At 39.6% G+C, this 22,080-nt stretch overlaps 1 protein-coding gene across 1 annotated transcript in view; it reads right to left on the bottom strand.

The window, feature by feature from the left end:
* MAP4 (microtubule associated protein 4) overlaps nucleotides 1–22,080 on the bottom strand; it is a gene marked incomplete at both ends in the record, with an annotated part of 101,695 nt that overhangs the window by 25,794 nt on the left and 53,821 nt on the right. The window contains 3 exons of the mRNA XM_084247767.1: nucleotides 15,569–15,691; nucleotides 16,355–17,419; nucleotides 21,173–21,286. Coding sequence (XP_084103893.1) covers nucleotides 15,569–15,691; nucleotides 16,355–17,419; nucleotides 21,173–21,286 — 1,302 coding nt within the window. The remainder of the gene's footprint in view (nucleotides 1–15,568; nucleotides 15,692–16,354; nucleotides 17,420–21,172; nucleotides 21,287–22,080) is intronic.

Raw genomic sequence — 22,080 nt, 5'->3', positions numbered from 1 at the left:
AGATTTTTGTGATCAAGGCTTTGGAGCCATGTATCCCACTAATAAAGACACGTGTGACAATCCATCTCTTACACTTTTACTCTTGTCCCTGGCTCCCCTTCAGTTTTGAACAAGTGGGTCTCTTCCTCCTGCACCAGCTCTCTACTCTTTCCAGTCAGCTGATCACTTAGTTGACATGTGAACACATGTAGGCAGTTCATCTTCCTTTTACCTCTGAAACTCGGGGATTCTGGCAGTCTATGGCTTAGGGTTTTACCCACCTACTATGTGTCCCTATTAAACTCAGCATGGTTGTCTGCTGTTTTGGGTTTAGTGCTTACAAACTGTATGTTCAAGACTGAGGAATCCTTAAAAAAAGTTCTAAAAAAGTTACACTAGGCCCTCCCTGCTGGCACAAGGGGTTAAGTTTCAGCACTATCAAGCTATCAGCAGCCACTGTAGCATGAGTTGATCCCCAGCCAGGGAGCTAACCCACATGGTGCAGCAGACCTCTCTTGTCTCATCCACTGCTCCCTTCAGCAATGTATTTTATTAGATCCTCGTATTCTGCTCCCCACTCTCTCTCTGGTGAATCTTCTCACCCCAGCATCTTTGGCCCACACCCGAGCTCTTGTATGCATTAATAAATAAAATAAATCTTTAAAAAAAAGTTACACTGAAAGGACAGGTCATATTCTTCCTTCATATTCTTAACAAAAAGCTGATTTTTGTTACCTCACCTGCAAGTGACTAACACAAGCTATTGTGAAATATTCCATCAAGAATAACAGAGATGTCTTTTTCTTAGATGAAGAACAGATTGAATTGTATAAGCCATTTATAATGCTTTTAGAAAAAAGGTGAAAGTTAAAAATTGTTCCACCTTTGTTCTATAAAACGTGAGATCACAAAAGCCCAGTTGAAGAAAATATCCCTAACTGGACCCTTTGTCCCCAAGCACTTCTCTACTGTTCATACTGCTCACAAAATTTACTCAAGTCTCAACTACAGTGTGGAGACCAATGTAATCCACCTTTTGTATTAACTTTAGTACCTAGTACAGGGCTATGTTCATGGTCAGGAGTGGTAGTACTTCAATGTTGGGGAAAAAAATGTAAAATTCCATTCAACCTCTGTCCTGAACATAAACTGAGCCTTATACACACCTCTCCTTCCTTTTGTTCTTAAGTAGCACAGTAGCAATACATGTCAAAGTACGATAAAGCTTCACTGGCAAGGAACCAGGGTCACCTTACACTATGTCAAACTTCTCACTAAGGAAAAGAAAGTGAGAATGTACAATGACATCATGGCATGCCAGGAGGGTCATGGTTCTAATTAGTAATGAAGGGGAAAAAACAGAACAGAAACGTTTAGTAATGAAATACAGCTGAATTCTGGCTTTCTAACTTTTCCTATATACATATAACTTAATAACATAATTATGTATAATACATGATGAAATTATGATGGTATGCTAAGAGTATTATTGGAATGTAGCTCCAACGTGCCAGAGGCAAAATTTTAGCTAATACCTTTGAAATTAGGTGTGATTCAACAATTCCACACACTCAAACTAGAGAACACTTTCTTCCCCATCACCTGTCATTTTACTGATACTTTCTATTCTTTGGTTTATTTGGCTTGGAGTCAGAAGAACAGGTTTTAAAATCTCCCTGTACCACTTAATAGTTATGATTTTGAGAAATTTATTTCCTAACGTCAGCTTCCTTGTTCACAAAATGAGGTATGGTATCTTTAAGGCCCTCCATCGTTGCTGAACAGTTTTAATACTCTTATATCTCAACAAAAAGGTTGAAGGAAATCAAGGATCTGCAACTAGGTCCCATTCAAAGTGTGATTTTTAACTTGGGGCTCCAATGACTAGTATGTTAAGTAGTCACCTACCCACCCCAATGTAAGAATATAGTCTGTGAGCAGAGGTACAATAGGGGATGTAGGAGAATGTCTGAAGAAACTGGAAGTCTGAGTTGACCTTTGTTGGGAGAGACCCCGCACAGTGAGCAGAAGGGCCTTGACCTGAGTACCTAAGGCATGTGAAAACACATGCGTCTCAGAGGAAAACCTAAGTGACAGGACCTGGTGTTGAGAGCCCGGAAAGTGACCTGCGTGGACTCAGGCCTCTACATCTCCACAGTCTGAGAATAACAAAAATAATAAGCGAACTTCCCAAGCTCTAGCTATGGGTCGATAAGATTATGTGCGTGAGAACTAACCACCTGGTACCCTACTGTCTGAAGTAAATAGATAATAGTAAGAAAGTAGACTAATCATTCATATGTGTTATCATTATATGGTATGCTTTGATGTTACACCTGCTGCAATTTAAATAGTATATAATGAGCACTAAGACAACAAAGATTTACTGCATGCTGGACATGACAGTCCCCCATGTCTGATTTCCCTCACTGTTGTGTCCCAGGTCCAGGACTCACTAGAAGTCCACAGACCTTCATATTTAGATGGAGCAGAAAAGAACCTAGGGCAGGGGGGATTGGGGGGAATCAAGCATGGATACTAGTTTCTTAGAGTCAAATGGTTTCAGTTCTAGCTAGCCTACCCAGATTCTCCCTACCAGTGCCTGCCCACCCCCGACTGTGACCCCCCCCAAAAAAAACTAAGGCAATAACTCAAATGGTAAGTTCCTGCTACCTTCAAATTCCACATATCTTTTATGGATTCTATCCATAAATAGCAAATTGCAGAACCAGGAAAATGAAGCCAGCCATTCACAAAGGAGCACATATTTGGGACCAGAGTCCATATAATGGATCAGAAATATAGATGGCTTGAAGAAAGATAATAATAATGATATGGATACTGTCCAAGCAGAAACCTCAGTTTATCAGGCTCACATTGGAGAGGTGGAAGAGGCAACCTGGGGGATCAATGGTTGAGAAGTATAAGACCAGACAGAAAGGTTGGAGGCAAGTGCCCAAGACACCAGGCCAGCTAGATGCTTAGGTATGCACATGAGCTTAGTAGTTCCCTGGGGAGGGATATAAGATATCCATAGAATTCACCCCTTCTTAAATGTGAAAGATATATAAATCACATGTAGCAAGGGAAAGCATAAACAGAATATACCCACTAATATTAATTAGCTAAACCCAAACAGAACTAAGAAAAGGTATTTATGTATGAAGCAGATTTTACCACCCCCAGTAAGAAATTGACATGAAATGAAAAAGCATAAATCCCTGGACTTAAGAATTACTGCATGAGATCCCTCTGATAACTAAACAAAACAAACCACCAATTACAAGACACCATACAAACCCTCATTTTAGTAACTGACAAGAGAAAAAGAAAAGCTAACTCTCAAAATCTAAGAAAGTGCCTAAAGAAATTAATGTCCCATCTTTCAAATCTCTTTCAAGACAAGGGTCATTCCATAAAAGCAGTACTTAAAGGACATCAAAGTATGTGACATGGTACAGGATCAGAAAGTTGGCTGTCCTCTAACTTAATTCTCTTCTTTCACAGAAAAGCAAATGGGATCAAGAAGAGAGAAAATATTTTGTCCAAGATCAAATGGTGAGTTAATGGAGAACCACACAGAAGATTCCTGGTCTCCGACTGCCACTCTTCCCACACCACTGAGCAAAAATTAATCTTAAGTCACTGGATACCTCTCCTTTTTAATGTTCACTTTTTTGCTCATGAAGTACTTCAAGCTTTAATTAACTCAGAATCATAACTTACCTTTTTGTAATCAATTTAAAACTCCCAAATTAATACACAGTGTATATGTATGTGTGCATAGGTATATGTACATGATGGGGCGGAGGTGGGGGTAGGGGGAAGCAAGTATGGAATTAAGAAAAAGAAGGGTTGCATTTAGTTTTAGTGTTTACCTCATATCTTAATCATGGTCTTGTTTTGTTTTAATTATGCAAACAATAAGGAAGATGTGAGTGATGTATTCCTTAGCAATCTTCTGTTACTATTTTCCATTCTCAAGAGAACTTAGATTTATGTTCTAAGTTTCTAGTGCCTCAGCACTGTGAGCTTCTCTTTATGCTGTAGGTCCTTCTGCTTCACTAAGAGTGAAGAGACAGAGAAGTGAGGCAGTGATTATAGCTTGATTTCACTATGACTTTTGCAACATAAGCCAAGGAAGAGATCATGTGGAATTAATGAGTTTGTTCCTCACCTCAAGTGAGGTGAATGCTACCTGGATGGCAAACAACGGGGAAAACCTAGTACAGAATAGTTAGTAAGATCTGATAGCTGTGTCAGAACTCTTGTCCAATTAAGAATTACAGATATAATCTCACTCTGAAATGCCCATTTATTCAGGAGAGCTGCAACAATTTGTGATTTTATCTATACAGAGAGATATATATCTGTCCGGGCCCAGACCTGAGGCCCAGACCTGAACATCCGGGTTCTTGCCTGAAGCAGGTACTGAATGTTAGCTCTAGGGAAGGTTTCAAGTTTCCTATTGTGACGACTGAACCTTTCCCCCTGCTTGCTACTGTGGCTTGTTTGCATTGGTGGTCTCTCCTTGCTAGAGATGAGAGACCTCCTCCTCTGAACCCTATATAACATTGTACACATTCCTGAATAAATGAGACTGGCGATGATCCTGGCTTTGTCTCCACTCCTCGCGTACCCCTGTCCCATACCAAGCCCCTGCTTCCTCCCCCGGGTACCCCGTTGATCTGCCCGGCTGGCCCGGACATATATCTATAGCTATATCTATATAGAGATATAGATATCTATATACATCTATATATCTATATAGCTCTATCAAGATATATATCTATCTCTATATCTTTATACAGAGATATCTAGATAGAGATACATACACACACACACACACACACACACACATATATATACATAGAGAGAGAGAGAGAGAAAGAAAGGCCTATATTTCAATTTGGTGGATGAGGAATTTACATTAAGTGTTTAAAGGCTGAGCATATGCAGGTAAAACAAAATGTAAAAAAAGAAGTACATAGGAACCAGAAGACTTAAATTCTAGACTCAGTTGTCCAAATCATGCCGAGTATCCACTATCTACAGAGCAATAGGCAATGTTTACATGACAATCAGATTTTTTTCCTGAAGTTACACAAATTATCATTTCATTGCTAATTTCAATCTGTTCACAGTTGAGATGATCTCTTTCAACATCACAGGTGAAAAGAATGGGGATAATCATCTTTACTGTTCATTTCATTTATTTTTTTTAAAGATTTATTTATTTATGCATACAAGAGCTGGGGTACAGGCCAGATATGTTAAGGGTGAGAGGATGAGACAGAGTGGGGAACAGAACAGACAGACTGACTGAAACACACTGCTGAGGGAAGCAGTGGGTGAAGCAAGAGAGGTCTGCCTCACCATGTGGGTTGCTCCCTGGCTGGCAGGGGATCAAACTCCTGCTGCAGAGGCTGCAGATTGCTTCATAGTGCTGTGCTTAACCCCTTGCACCACCAGGGAGGCCCTCATTTCATATTTTAATGAAGTAAATATATTTGCAACACCAAAAGTCAGAAACTAAGTTGTTTATCGCTGTTTTCTGAATCCTCCAAAGCTACTGTCAGCCAGGGGGTAAAACTGAGAAGTGTGAGGGGAATCATCTCCTTTTAAGGTAAAACAAATATTTGCTGGATTCATTTCCAAAAACATTTAGATGCTCTGGCTCAAGTAAGACAAATAGAAGCACTGACCACACAGAATTGTTTGAGGGCTAAGTGTTGAGAACAGAGTAAATTTTAATAAATTGTAGCTATTTTTAGCTGTGATATATAGAATTTCCCAATAAATGTCATTTATCAGATAATGAGATAGTAACTGGGGAGAAGGCAATATGGAAACAAACTTCACAAATGGCACATTGGTTAAGAAAAGAAGTACCAAATGGATACTTCTCCAGTTGTAAAATAGTAACAAGTTCTAAAATTACAAATTTTTTTTACCAGCTGAACATATTTTATTTATGTACAAGGGCTTTGAAACTGTTAGGATTTGGGGTTTATAAATTACTTCATTTCACACCAATAGAATTTCCCACCATAAATTGACATTCCCAGCTGCTGGAAGACAGCTGATGAGCTTGAACAAACTAAAGAAAAAGCAGCAGCCAGATAAAAAGGAGACTCTTGCTATAGCAAAGGGAAGGGCCCATTTACAGGGATTTGTGACAACTGTCCCACTCACAGAACAACACACCAAGTGCACTGTCACTGATAGCTCTACTTGGCTTGCAGAGGAGCTGCTAATGTGGAACAATAGCACATACTAGAGTCCAATATGGATCGTCCTTTCAAAGTCCTTTCTTTCATACAGTTCCAAAAGAAGTCCTTTTCCAACAAGTTGAACTCAGACTTCTTGAAGTATCTCAATCTCCCTTGCTTAGAACAACGTGTAAAACATGTATAGAAACCTCCTCCAAAAGTTTCCCTAAACTTGAGGGTGGCATTAAAAAAATAACAAGAAAGGAAAGCAGCTAGAAGAGGCTTTAGCATTATATTAACTTTCCCTGCTGCCAAAGAGGAGAGGCTAGCAAAAGATTAGGCACCATGTATGTGTAAAGCTCTATGCTGAGTGTCAGGGAGAGAACATGCATAAATCAGTTTCTACCGGAGAATAAAATGCTGGACAGAGTCAAAAGACCTAGATTCTATTACCAAATTAGCCTCTGACACACAATTTATGGTCTCCTGATGTGTCTCCATTTCTCCATCTAGAAAAGTGCTTTAGTAAGGACTTAGACATTAAAATTTTAAAAATGTATATAATTACTCATTTTCAACTTTCAACTTTTTCAAGAACCTAAAACTTCTGGAAGGTTACACTGGGGCAACACTTTGGAAATTATGGGACTTAGAACAAAAGATAGTTTTAAATTCTACCTCTGTCACTTCACAATCTGTGTGACCTTAGTATGAAGAGCCTCCACTAACGCACATGCTTGTGTGTTGGGGTGTGTGTGTGTGTGTGTGTGATCATCCACCCTTAACTAGGTACATAATATTCACTCAATAGGTGGTTACTATTATTTTTAATACTATCATTAGTAGTATCTTTACTATTCAAACACTGAAAAGCATGGGTAATACCATCTATGGTGTCAGGACAAACGAGGTCAAAATAGGTGATTATTGCTGGCAATATGGGTACAGGGCAGTTACATGAATGATAGGAAGTGAGGAACCGAGATAAAATTTAGTAAGGACAGGTCTAGAACCAGTCATAGGCGAAACGTCAGAGCCTACATGAACCAATGGTGGTTGGGCACAAGGGGCCACCCTGCCTGCCCCTCTATGACAAATCTACACAGACACTCCCTATTCCACTCAATCCCCTGCCACAGAGTCCCAGGCTTGCCTTAAGTTCTGCATTTGCACATTTACCTGCTTCTTGGACATCTCTGAATAAGTCTTACTAGAAATATACAACATCTTCATGAAGAAAAGATCAAATACCAGTGAGGAGGCTAGGACACATAAACATCGACATATGACATTACAGAACATGGCATATTATTAGGTTGTTGGACAGGAAAACTCAACACATAAGACATTGACTCTCTCTACGTTAATCTACACATTTAACGTGATTTCAAGAAAAAGAGTGACTAAAATTTTGTTTTCTATAAAACCACAGAAGCCATTTCTCAAATTTATAGGTAGTAATAAGCAAGAATAGACAGGAAAACTTGTAAGGTTGAGGGGCAGGGCTAGACCCACTAGGAATTAATATATTATGTTACTGGGCCTCCCTGGTGGCGCAGCGGTTGAGCGCTGGGTTGCGAAGCTGCCCGCAGCCTCTGCAGCGCCGGTTCAATCCCCGGCCACCAGAGTTGGGTCCCACATGGCGCGCAGACCTCTCCTGCCACCTGCTGCTCCCCTCAGCAGTGTACTTGGGTCCTTCTGCCTGCTCTGCTCCCCGCCCTGGCTCTGGTGAATTCTCTCACCCTCCCACGCTTCTGACTGTACCCAGTGCTTGTATAAATAAACAAATCTTTAAAAAAAAAAAAAAAACTTTAAATAAATAAATAAGTGTTTGCTGTTAAAAACTACCAAAACCTGTAAGTAGCCTTTAAATCATGGCCTGGATCTCACATTAAAAAAAAAAAAAAAAAATTATGTTACTGAAACCTGAAAGCCAATGGTTCAGAAAAGAAAGTCTAGTAGACTAAATCAATACAGAAATTTATAGCATGACAAAGGTGGCATTTCAATGGGAGATAGTCTTAAACAAATGATAATGGGATGACCAACTAGTCCGACCTCACATTCTATGAATGAAACACAAATTCTAAAATGATAAAAATTCAAAATGTTAAAAATTAATGGAAAATATTTTTATAAACTCAGAGCAGGGAGAGCTTTTATGAGATTGATAATAAACAAGGACATCATTAAATAAGTGAAATACAAAATAGATCTATGCTAAGAAATAATTTTTTACTGATTTTACTGGCACACATAACATAAAAGAAAAATTCACACTAATGGAGAAAGTGTGGGAAAACAGGTACTGAGCTATGCTGAGTACTTTGGAGTAACCTCTGGTATATGTCTGTGGCCCTTTGGGGAACATCTAGCAACACCTACCAAAATTACAAGTACATATTCTTCAGCTCCACCCCCCGCCCCACCAGTCATTCTGCAAGGCTATGCCTAACACACAACCTCTGAGCCTGGTCTGACTATGCCAGGAGCCCAAGTTCTATAGTGCCTTACTTCCTCAAGAATAAGAAACTCTCTTTCTACATTTCTTTGGGAATATTGAGCAAAAAGGAGATGGCTAGATTTCAAAAAATTTACATGTTACCCTGTGTATCACTGCTGAAACTAAAGAGCCAGTCTAGAAACTAAAACTGAAGAACTGGGAGAATGCTGGCAATCTTAACAAAGATTGGAAAGCCCTCTACATACAATTTCATCTTCTGCATTGGCAATAGGGTAGCTAACAGGAGAAAGATAAAAACAGAAAAGATGAGAATATCTTATGCAAATAACAACCTTTAGCATTTTATACTCACACAGCACATATTCCTTACCGTGTATATATTTATGCACAGCACAAGCTTTACCCAAACAACAAGTCCATATCATGCAGAACACCATCCCAGACTACACCTATCCAAAAGCTAACTGGCTACTCAGGCCAACTGGTGTTTTTTTTATTACTGGAGTTAGTAGCCACGTCATGCAAATTGGGAAATAGTGATTAAGAAATAGCATCATTTGTAGACTGCGAAAAATCTCAAAGGCTAGGAAACTTGTTTTTGAAGGTTAGAGGCAGGTAAGCCACTATTAGATGTATTTTTTGGGAAAAAAATTTAAAAAGCTAACATATCTAACTTTTAAAGAAATAATCTCAATCTCATTCCAATTACTTCACTATAAGAGCCAAAAGGACAAAATTTTCAGGAGTCCTACATGGGTGAGCTTTACAGATTTGCCCATGGATATAGACTACATTTCATGTACATAGACTGTGCCCAAAATTCTAACCCACACACAACTGCTGTAAGCAACAAACTCAAAAAATATGTTGCAGCACCACTGAAAGATTATTCCCCACTACTTGAAACAAAATAACATCTGTACGAATGTTGGTCAGAGGCTACCATTTCCTAATAAGGGGCACATAATTTTTATTTAGTCCCAAAGCAAATTGAGTCTTTAGTCCTACTTTAGTCCTAGCTTTAGTGTAAGCTACATAAATATACTGATAATATTTCGTCAGTCTGCCTGCTCTGCTCCCTGCTCTGGCTCTGGTGAATTCTCTCACCCTCCCGCGCTTCTGACTGTACCCAGTGCTTGTATAAATAAATAAATCTTTAAAAAAAAAAAAGGAAAACAAAATCTCCACCCACCCCACAGTGGAAACGTTTTCTTTCCTCTTATGAATCTGTATAAAAAATAATAAAACTACACATAGGAAGTATATTTGAAAAATATTAAGGAAAGCGAATGGTGCTAGGCCATCTGATTACACATCATTATTGGAAAATTAACTTCCCCGAAACTCAAGTCCGCCATTGTGCAAAAAGGCATGCAACCAAGTCACCAGCCTCCTCAAGCTGGACACAAGGCATGCCTTTGGCTGCAGAAAACACATAATTAGCAGTTAGAGGTTTTCATGCCAGTGATTAACATGAACAATTAGAGTCTAGATGGAATCAAAGCACAAGCTCTTTGCCTTTCTGATGCTAACTCAAAAGCCATAAGCACACACATCTCCCCATGGCAGGTTCATACCACTGGACTTCAGTTGCTTGGGTCTCTCTCGTTCCTGGCTGGTAGACTTTGGCAAAAGTGGAGTAAGTCCTCGGGCTTTGGTAGGTCTCATGTAGCCTTTCATTGGTTCTGCTGTTCTGCTTTTATCTTCTGTCTTCCTTTCTCCCAACGCCTTTGGTTCAGATTTTTCTGTCATTTTCTCAGGTGCCTCCAAGATCTTAACTTTGGATTCTGGGGGCTGAAAACCCTTAGGAGCAGTCATTATTAACTCATCTACCACCTTTGAAGGAGCAGCTTCAACTTTGTCATCTAAGAAATTTGATGCAAATTCTGGTGTCACCAAAGAAACATATTCCAATTCTGTGTTTTCAGAAGCCAGACTAACTTCTTCCAATTTATCCTTTTCACTTTTTGGAGGCAAAAGAGTCACATCTACCTTTGTATTCAAACTATCTAGGCCCACAGAATCTCTATCTTCAGCATTTTGGTCCTTACAGAAACTAGACTTTTGTGCCTTATCTCCCAGTAAGTCAGAAATTTGAACTGGAGCAGACCCTTCCTCAGATTCTTTCTTTTTGTTTACTGCGTATGTTGGAAAATTAGTCCTATCTGCATATGCTTCCAGGGCTCTTACCTCACCTGGCAGACTTTGGTCTTCTACTGGCATTCCAGAAAGAATATGCCCCTTTTTTAGCGCTGTGATTTTCTCTATTAAATGCTTAGAAGCACCACTGGACATTGACTCAGATTCTCCATTCACATGTCCTCCATCTATCTCTGCTTCATTTTTCTTGGGATCAGCAAGCTCACCTTTATTCTTAAGACAGTTATCTCTATGACTGTTAACTGTTTCTACAGCTGCTGTAAAACTTAGGTCAACTCCTATGCTTGTAGAGGGCATAATAGCAGTAGGAGTTCTGGATCTTTCTTGGTCTGGGATTCTCTCATTGCTGTAATTGTCTACCACTGATAATTTGGAGATTTGGGCCAGACCTGTCTCTTGCCTACATTCTGCCAAGGTGTCTGGAAAGGAATCAATTTCCTTTACTACTTTAGGAGCAGTCAGTTTTTCACAAGCTGCTAATTCCAAAGTCTCTGGAGGGGCTGATTTACCCATCAACCCTGGTGGAGTTCTGGGGCAGGTAAATGTAATATTTCTATTTTCATCCATATAGCCTATTCCTTCAATTCTGTGGTCCCCTGTGGTTTCCATGGGAACATGTATTTTTGTTGCATCTATCTTATTCTCTAGAATGTGCTTCTCAGGAAAACTATTTTTAACTCTTTTACTTTTTCCATCATTACTCCTTTTATTTGGTTTGGAAACCACTGCAACGTCCCCCTTGGCTACATCTGTCTTATTCTCCTCTGACAGTACTGAGGGAACAAACCCTACTCCCTGGATTTGTTCTTGGCAGCTCACATCTGTCACCTTGGTAGCTGGTTCAGTAACAGCAGAATCCTTGACTGTGATTGTTTTGTTCTCGCCAAGAGCCCCAAGCTCAAAAGAATTAGCCTCAGTACTTCTACCCTTTTGCTCAACTACTTCCACTGTGGGTGTCTCTGACATATGTGAAAACAAAGGGTCATGATTTATGGGAAAAGTGAGTTCTAATTCCTTGTTTTGATGGGGAGTACTACCAGCATCTCCATCCTTCCCTACAAAAGGTGGGTTAAGGCTTTCTTTCTTGCTCTCTAATCTCTCCTGCTGTGTGGAATAATTGTTTTTAAACTTTTTGTTTTTGCCTTCATTGCCTCTTTTTTTAGGCTTCTCAGAAATCCAGTGAGCTGCCTCATGATCCATCGAAGGAACCTTTCCTTCCTTGCTCTGGTTACCAACCCCCATATCTCTGGCTACTGTTCCTCCTCCTGTTTTAGCACCAGAAGTCTGAGTCATGCCTGACCCACTTTCCATGGGAATCAATACTTGCAAGGTGCCTGCCACCCTGGGGTCTGCTGTTTCCTTAGGCTCCCCTATCACCATTGCCTCAGTAAGATCAGGCGTGGTCCCTGGTTGCCCCGAAGAAGCTAGCCCCAGTTCCTCACTTTTATTCCCAGTGACCACTGTTTCAGTTTTAGGGGTTGGCTCACTTGGCACAAGAACAGCTTTGCCATCTTTCTGGCTGTCCAGAAGAAATGGCAGCTCAGACCTTGCTCTTCCCTTTCCAGAACTCACCCTCACTTTCCCAGCACTTCCTCTACCTTTCCTGCTTTTGCCATCACCTGCCATTTTCTTAAATGGTTCATTCCTTAACTCTGGGACCTGAATAAACACTTTGTCCTGCTGTTCAGAAGCAAAAATACTGATTTCTTGGTTTTGCTTTGGAAAAACTTTCTTTTTTAATTCTTTAACCTCTTCAGCTCCTTTGAAAAACTCTTTCTGTTTGTCATTCAGCAGTTTTGTCATTTTACTCTCATCATTTCCTTCTTTTAGACTTCTGTCTAATGGACTACTTGCTGTCAAAGTGGGTATCAAATTAGGCAGTTCCTTTGAAACTCCACCCATAGTTTCTTGGTCCAAGATAGAAGAGCAGCCTTCTTTGTGTCTAATCTCTAAAGGACTTTCTATTTTGCCTGCAGAAACTTCCATCAGGGGACCTTTCAGATTGAGAGAGCCTACTGTTTGGCTTTTATCCAGAGTCTGTAGGTGAGGTTCTGGCTGTAGTTCACATTCATCTTGCTGCAAGGATTTCTTGTCTAGGCTCTGTTGTACTGACTTGTTACCTTTGACTTCTGCCTCTACACTCAGATTGGATTGAGAATTTATTCCAATTTTGGGGAGTTCTTCCAAAGGACACAAAGGAACACTGAGACTTTCTGAGGCAAAATGATCAGCTACCAGTTTGGCTGTTCTAGAGTCAACTCCACATTTGTTTTTCAAGATTTCTCTGGACCCCAGTCCACATTCTGGGCCCTCTGTGGTAAAGTGGCTGGGAAGAACACTTGATTTTTGTAGGTCAGTTTCAAAATGATGACCTTGAGGTTTGTCTGCATTTTCATCATCCCAAGGTCCCCCAACAGGGGGTTGAGGATTTCTTTTCGGTTTTGGTTTCTTCTTTTTTTTCTTCATCAACACTGGTGTACTCTTTATATCCCAGGCCTCCCTGCCAAGATCCCTCTGGGGTTCAAGGGCATCAACATGAATAGTTTTCCTTTGGTTTCCAGACTCACCACAGGAAGATGAACCAGAGACCCAACCCAACTCAGACAAAGAACAGGAGCCCAGCCCAGGGTCAAAAGTCTTCCATGGAGAAGAGCCTCCCAGCTGCTCAGGACGGGTCCTGGCAGGTCTAGGCCGGGAGGACCTGCGGTCACTGGGTCTGCATACTTGTTTGGCTTGTGTAGGAGGGGTACCTGCAATACATGAAGCTGGCTAAAATTCCAAAAAAAAAAAATCTCCTTGTTATTGTTTCTTTAAAAAGACACTCATTTAGTGACTCATTTAAGTAGTCTATTTTCACCAACCCACATACTATTTCACTTAGGAAAACAGCTTTTTCCAAAACATTTCTCACCTTAAATGAGATTAGCAAATATTTAACAAAGATCATCATCTCAGGTAAAGACTTTTTTCATACATATTTACAAAATATTTGTAAAGAAATTCAACAGATTTTCTAACTCCTATAAATAATTACTGCCTATAAATCTCACCTGACACTTATTTATATTTGTCATTATTTCTAATAGGTACAAATTTCCAGTTCTACAACAAGGTGGTACAAATTTCTAATAGGTACAAATTTCCAGTTCTACAACAAGGTGGTAATTGTTCTTGGTGACATTTATTAATTAGCTGAATGAAATATATATGATTTTGAGTTCATGATACTAAAAGTCTGTCACCAATATTATACAAACTTCTTGCCAAACTAACCAGACTGATTCTGGGAAACAGACCAGAAGCACCAGACTTAAGCTACTGGGGGAAAAAAGAAAAAATACAGAATTAGTATTTTGGCCAGAGAAAAATCCTATCATTCCCGAAACAGAACATCCTACTTTAAAAGACAAATGTTTTAGATTTCAGTGTTCTGTTTCAAAATGCACTTTTCCAAAAGACAGAAAAATATAAATAATTCCAAGTAAGATAATGAATTAAACAAATTATGATGACCACCACCTGGAAATTTCAGGAAGTCAACTGATTCAGCCTCTTGCTTTCAACTCACTGCAGTATGGATCCAAAATCCTTGAAAGAATCCCATTAACAGCAGGTCCAGGACAGCTCTTGTCCAGTGTGACCCAATGAAATGACTTCAAAGAATATTAAATAGTTAAAAATACTTAAATAGTACCTTTTGTTCTTGTTTTTATTTCTCTAATGTCCTGGAAATCCTAGCTCTTATTTAACACCTCTGGTCAATTATGCCCTCAAAAAATGTTTGCTTTTTAGTTCTCTACAGATTTTATAACATTTAAAAGTTGGCAATTAATCTACTATTTCATTCAATTTTAATATAAATCTTTGGTTTCAGAGTTCATGCCTGGGAACTTTTCTTGCCACCCGGGCTATAATATAATAGGAACAAGAATACAGATTTAAATACCTATGGTGCTTTAGCATGGGGTATTTTGTAAACAATAAGGAGCTGATAAATCTTTAATAATGTGTTGTTACTAAAACAACAATGAAAACATCAAACATTTATTTAGCTCCTAATTGGCCGAAGCAATGTATGTATAAAGAACTAGAGAGCTAAGTGAAATAATTCATGTTTCCTGTTGTCCAGTTTATGCTCTAGTCACAGTTATAGAAAAGTAAGCAGAGAATTATTAAGTTGATAATCATATGGTAAGCTTCTTGCTTACCATCAAAAACATACAAAATTCACAAAATAGCCAAACTTTAAGTTAGAAAGTATCTTGGAGTAGTGGCTCTCAAAGTTTAATGTATGAAACAATTATCTAAGGAAATTCTTAAAATGCTTATTATTATTCTGAAGGTCTGAGGTAGAACTCAAGATTCTGTACTTCTAAAAGGCTCCCAGGCATGCAGATTTCATGGTGAGTCATGAAATATACTGAAGTAGTTAGAATTTACAGATGCCTAGGTTCAGTCAATTTATTAATTCTAGCTGAATAAACTGAGATAAAGTAAAGTCAAAAGATATGCCTAAGATCATGCAGGACAGAACAGTGAACAGCTGAACTGGATTAAAATTGAGACATCTTTGAGTTGATTATTTGAAAATCTGTAACAAGTTGACTTTCTGCTAAATAAGACAAAATCTAAGAAAGACAAATGACTTCATAAAAGATATTACTGATTACCACCATACAACTAGGGGCACTATCTATCACCACCAATCCATCGCTCTGAGCTTCAAAGCGTCTACTTTGTTTTCCTTATTTACCAGAGGTCTCCGAAGAATATTCAGAACATTGATTATTGGATGGTTTCTCTTGCTCCGGCTTCTCTAACACAGAATCCTCGGATGCTGGCAAGTTGTCTTTTTGGCCCACAGCTGTGACTGGTTCTAAAGGTAACAGTAAAAACCACAAAAGTTTCAGAGAAGGATTATTATAGCTATTTCTCCACCTTTTAGAAATTGGAAATTGGTTTTTGAGAAATGAGCGAAGCTCATTTGAGCGTCAATGAGCGACGCTCAGCAGAGAAATGGAATGGTAGTTGTATGGTGGAAAGAAAGTAGAGTTGGGAGGGTCATTTTTTGGATAGGAAAAATAACAAATACTCTGTTGGTGGAAATGATTTAATGAAAGGAAAATTTTTTGGTGAGAAGCAAGACAGGTGAGAAAGTAGGCAAAAAGAGATGGTATTGAGTCCAAATAGGAGAGGTTGGGTTTAATTAGGACCAGAGAGAGTTTACTTATAGTAACAGAGTCTATGGCTACAGATGGAAACAGTGAGGTAGAGGCGATAGTGGCCATTGTGAATGATCTCTTTTATTGCTTCAATTGTAAGTAAAACAGGAAGGTCAGCAAAGAACAGCAGGATGGAGAAAGTATTAAAAGCTGCAGAAGGGTAAAGGTGAGGAGCTGTCTGAGAGAAGATATGTGTATAGACTTGCAAAGTTATAATGCAACTATCTTTATTTCATTTCGTGTGACTTCTATCCCTTGCCCCTTAGAAGACTATAGCCTAGGAGACAGAAATACTCAGCTTAAATGTAAACCCATACCTGGTGAAATCCCCAAAGCAGGTGCAGCTGATTGTCCCTTATGTTGGAGAAACTCTATTTGGGAATCCTCACTTATTTCTTCCACATTCTGTGCAACTTCCACGTCCTTTACTGGAACTGATGCAACCTCTGTTTCAGAGGGCAGTGCAACATCCTTGGCTAGAGTTACACTGTTGTCCAGATTCAACTCTCTTCCAGGAGACAGAGGCACATCCTTAGGCAGGATTACCTCTGTTTGTGGAGGCAGAGGAACATCCTTGGCCAGGGCTATTTCTGTTTCTTGGGTGAGAACCATATCCTTACCCAGGGTCAGTTCAAGAGGTGGAACCATGTCCTTGACTGGGGTCACTTCTGTTTTTGGAGATGGAGCCATGTCCTTGACTGGAGCTACCTCTGTTTCTACGGGTAGTGCCACATTGTTGGTCAAGACCATCTTGGTTTCTGGGGTCAACACCACATCCCCAGTTAGAGCCACCTCTGTTTCTGAAGACAAGGTTGTCTCCTTGCCTGAGGATTTTTCAGTGGTTGATATAACATCTTTATCCAGTGCCACTTCTATTTCTGAGAGTGATAACACACCCATGGCTGGGACCATCTCTTTATCTGTGGGTGGTATCATGCCCTCAGCTGGGGCCAAATCCATTTGCATAGGTGGTATCCTCTCTGTTTCTTTGACTAGTATTACATCCTTGGCTGGTGCTACCTCTATTTCTGTGGGCAGTCCCATGCCCTTGGCTGATGACACATCTTTTTCTGTAGGCAATATGACATCCTGAACAGCAGTCTTCTCTGGTTCTATGGGTAGGCCCATGTCCTTGACTAGAGTTATGTTTGAGTCAATGGATGATTCCATGTCCTTGGCTAGTGCCACATCTGATTTGGTAAGTGGTTCCATGTCTTTAGCCACTGTCACCTCTGTTTCTGTGGATGGTGCCACGTCTTTGGCTGGTATAATCAATGTTTCACCAGAGGATGTCATATCAACAGCCTTCAGTCCCATTGTTTCCAATGCTTTTGTTGGTGTCCTCTCTTCTGGTGATGCCATTTCTACCTCCTCAACTGGCACTAGGGGATATAAATTTAAAAATTTAGGACCCATCATTGTATGTTCATAGTTTTGCACTCAAAATTTACTTTCTTAGAGCCTAGGAGTATCTGATTTTTGCAACCTTAACTGAAAAGCTGTCAAATTAATGTACCTTATGTTTTCAATGCTTAGAACAACTGATTTTGGACAAACAAACAGTAGAGGAAAAGGGACAAAGGAGAGAGGAAAAAAAGGTTTAAAAAAATTACAGGTACACAATTTTAGAAAGGAAATCTGTGGGACATCAAAAAAAAAAAAAAAACCCACAGAATTCTACATCTGCACTAAAGTAAAAAGGAATTTTCTTTGCCCACCAACTACAAATGGTGTAGTTCAACTATAACTTAATTCCTCCAGCTGTGAAATCAGTAATATAAGCTCATAAACATTTGTGATAGCTATGAAATTTTTATCTATATGATGTTATATGCTATGAAAATATAAGTTTAGGGCCTCCCCGGTGGCGCAGCGGTTGAGCGCTGGGTTGCGAAGCTGCCCACGGCCTCTGCGGCGCCGGTTCGATCCCCGGCTGCTCCCCGGCCCCGGAGGAGGATCCCACATGGTGCGCAGACCTCTCCTGCCACCCGCTGCTCCCCTCAGCAGTGTACTTCAGTCCTTCTGCCTGCTCTGCTCCCCACTCTGGCTCTGGTGAATTCTCTCACCCTCCCGCGCTTCTGACTGTACCCAGTGCATGTATAAACAAAACAAACAAACAAATATAATAAATAAATAAAAACATGCCTCTATAAAAAAAAATATATATAAGTTTAATAATTTGTATTACTGATGTTGTGACCATTAACTGATAAAGAGAGCTTCCATATAATTTACCTGCTGTGGGTTGCAGAAGTTGGGTAATAACCTCTGGGGAAGTGAAAGATTCCGAATGTGGGGAGTTTGGGGTTTCCACAGACCACCCCTCAGGAGCAAAGGTGTCACATGGAAACAGACCTAATATGGGAACACAAACAAGTATGTTTTTGAAACTTGCTCAAATTGGAGGGGAAAAACGGAATGACATTTAAAATCAGCTTTATATATTGTCATATGGGTATAGAGATAAAGACCAATGAAAAACAAAGAAAGTTTTAAAAGAAAAGCTGTTGATATTCTACAGCTTTTGGATAATTATTGTTAATGGGCCTCAAAGTATGACTGTATCCCTGCAGCACATGAGTCAACACTGATTACCTTCTATAGTGTATTACAAGGACTAAAAATACTAAAGATTGAGCAGTAGCTCCAAGATCATAATTGATATAAGATAATGTATAGTAAGAAATTGTGAACCTTAATTAATCTCCTCATTTGTAAAACCTCCTTTTTTCAACATAGAAGATAACTTAGTGAAAATGCTTTATAAATTATTAAGAACTAGACAAATGTAAAAGACACAATAGGAGATTTACTATCACATGGTCTTTGCCAGTAAGATCATCACAATTCACCTAGAGAAGCAATACAGACATATATTAAATATGTAGGGGCCTCCCTGGTGGCGCAAGGGATAAAGACAGCACTATCAAGCTGTCGCCAGCCACTGCAGCACTAGTTCATCCCTGACTAGCCAGGGAGCAACCCACATGGCACAGCAGTCCTCTCCTATCTCACCTGCTGCTCCCCTCAGCATTACATTTCAGTGGATCTGCCTGTTCTGCTCCCACTCTCTCTGGTTAATCCTCTTCTCCCTGCCCCCGCACCTTTGGATTACACCCCAGTTCTTGTATGCATAAATAATCTTTTTAAAAAAATGTAAACTATATAGTATGAGCTGTTTTAAGAGTTTAAAAGCAAGTATGAGGACCAGAATAGTTACAGACGGTTTCAGAGAGAAGAAAGAGCAGGAATAGAGGAGAGAATAGTCAATTTCAAGAATAGAGAATAATGAGCATAGGAAAAAGTATGACGATATTAACAGGATAAGAGTATTTCTGGGACAAGATTAGTCTGATTCAAATAGATCTTGTCTACCAGAGAGGGAAAAATAGGATTAGCGTAGATAATAAAAGTATCAGAGAAATTTAGATATGAAGAGAAAAAGAAACAAGTTGTCTTTAAGATCTTAATCATGACACCAATATACTGAATTTAAAACAGGAACTCCAGGTGATCATTTAGCAGGTATACGTAGAATGAACTTTAAAAGGGATTAGAGATCTGTTAGGAAACTACTATGGTGGTGTAGGTGATGGGCTTATGTTGCATAGAAGCAGAGAGAGCATAAAATAAAAGAAAGATGCTGTAGAGAAAGAAATGAATGCAACTACATGACTCACTAGCTAGTGAGTGCAAAGAACAAGAAGGAGACAAAGTCAAAATCAACATCAGAAAACTAGGTGAATAGCATCAGTCAATTCATTTAATAACCTCTTCTCAGGAGACCTTCAGTTAAAAAAAAAAAAAAAAAAAAAGCATAGGGCCTCCCCTGGTGGCGCAGTGGTTGAGCACTGGGCTGCGAAACTGCCTGCAGCCTCTACAGCGCCGGTTCAATCCACGGCCACTGGCAAGGGTCCCACATGGCGCAACAGACCTCTCCTGCCGGGCCCGCTGCTCCCCTCAGCAGTGCATTTCTTCGTCAGTCTGCCTGTTCTGCTCTGCGCTCTGGCTCTGGTGAATTCTCTCACCCTCCCGCGCTTCTGACTGTACCCAGTGCGTGTATAAATAAATAAATCTTAAAAAAAAAAAAAAAGCAGCAAAAAGGCCTCCCTGGTGGCGCAAGGGGTTAAGCACCACACTATGAAGCAATCTGCAGCTGCCCAGGGAGAAATCCACATAGTGAGGCAGACCTCTCCTGTCTCGCCCGCTGTTCCCCTCAGCAGTGTATTTCAGTCAGTCTGCCTGTTCTGTTCCCCACTCTGTCTCTGGTGAATCCTCTCACACCCCTGCATCTCTGGCCTGCACCCCAGCTCTTGTATGCATAAATAAATCTGGAGGAAAAAAAAAAAAGAAAGAAAGCAGCAAACCCAGAAAATCCTCCCCATTTTCTGTCCAAAGGATATAAATTCTTTTTCCTGGATATAGATTCTTATCAGTCCACAGAGGGTACCAAAGAAATCTGCAAACATACCCAACTCCATTAGTTTCTCCCCAGTTATTTCCCTACAATATTTCATTTTTGGAAGCCTAAAATTGTTTTCGTTTGTCCACTCTACAAATGTATTGTTCATTGTGGAAGATGTTAAATAAGCTGAAATTCTTTGCTACCACTTTCACTACTTTTCTCCCATGTGATGTATTAATATAACTTCTTGTTAACAAGCCCAGCTGAGAACCTAAAATGGCTAGAAATTAAGTTTTGCCTCCCCTGGCCACATTCACATTAAATGTTTTATAAAACCAGGAATGAGGATACCACTTATTGATAACTAAGATCTGTTTAAAATGTTTACTATCTATCAGAGATTATGCTTTTACATAATCTTTTTTAATCACCACTGTGATGGATCCATTTTATAGATAAACAAGGTTTAAGGAGGATATAACTTGCCCATGGCATTTGCTAGTAAAATGTAGAGACAGAATCTGGTCCTAAGACATAGGATTCAAAATCCGAAGAGTCCCTGAGCAGCCCAAATTGTGAATTCTCTCCCTCTGATTAATCTTGACAGGGCCCTGTCACAGCCAAAGCCCCCAAACATGGCTTTATCTGGTGGCTAACTTCAGTGGTGATGGATGAAAGGCCCCATTAATTGTTTGGAGTTAAAGACTAAATCCAGATGGAGAAGTCATACCATAAGTGTTTTTCAGGGAATCATTTTGTTCTGAAAATGTTGAAGCATTAGTTGTTCCACCTGGGAGGAAGAGGAACTCTGACAGGCCATCATCATGGTGCATCTTAAAAGGATCTGGAAAAAGAAGGAATCTAAAACTCATTTCCAGTACTAGAAAGATTAACATTCCTTATTATCCTATAATAAATATTGATTAGTAACATGAGATAATATGTAACTATACATGGCACAGAATCCATAAATTCACTAATTCATTTCTGTAAGTTAAAATTCTAAGCTACCACTTTGAATTACTTATGAGTTAATAATATGTAATCTTATGGTCTCCAAGATTTGATTATTTAAATCAGAAAGCCAACAAATGTATAAAACTAGGGCCTCCCTGGTAGCTCAAGGGGTTAAGTAAGCACCACACTGTGAAGCAGTCCAAAGCCTCTGCAGCACGAGTTCAATCCCCACTTGGCCAGGGAGCAACCCACATGGCACAGCAGACCTCTCCTGTCTCGCCCACTGCTTCCCTCAGCAGTGTATTTCAGTCAGTCTGCCTGTTCTGTTCCCCATTCTGTCTCTGGTGAGTCCTCTCACCCCCCACATCTCTGGCCTGTACCCCAGCTCTTGTATGCATAAATAAATAAATCTCTAATATATATATATATATTATAAACTGAAAGAACTAATGCTCAACTCTAAAATATACTAAGAGGTAAAAAATACAGAAGTAATTTAACTTTCAGAGTATATTTACATAGCAGATATTCATTTTAGGTTAATTTTAAAAGACAGAACAAGTGAAATAAAGATTCTTTCACCTAATGTGCACATCATGAAGAAAACTGCACTTCAAAAGCTGTCTGTTTGTGACAAGGTGAACAATCTTGAGAAGTAAAATAAACTCTAGACTCATGAGT

Source organism: Talpa europaea (assembly GCF_964194135.1).
Source record: "Talpa europaea genome assembly, chromosome: 11".
Taxonomy (NCBI): domain Eukaryota; kingdom Metazoa; phylum Chordata; class Mammalia; order Eulipotyphla; family Talpidae; genus Talpa; species Talpa europaea.
The sequence above is the reverse complement of the archived record's forward strand: the minus strand, read 5'-3'. Positions and strand labels throughout refer to the sequence as shown.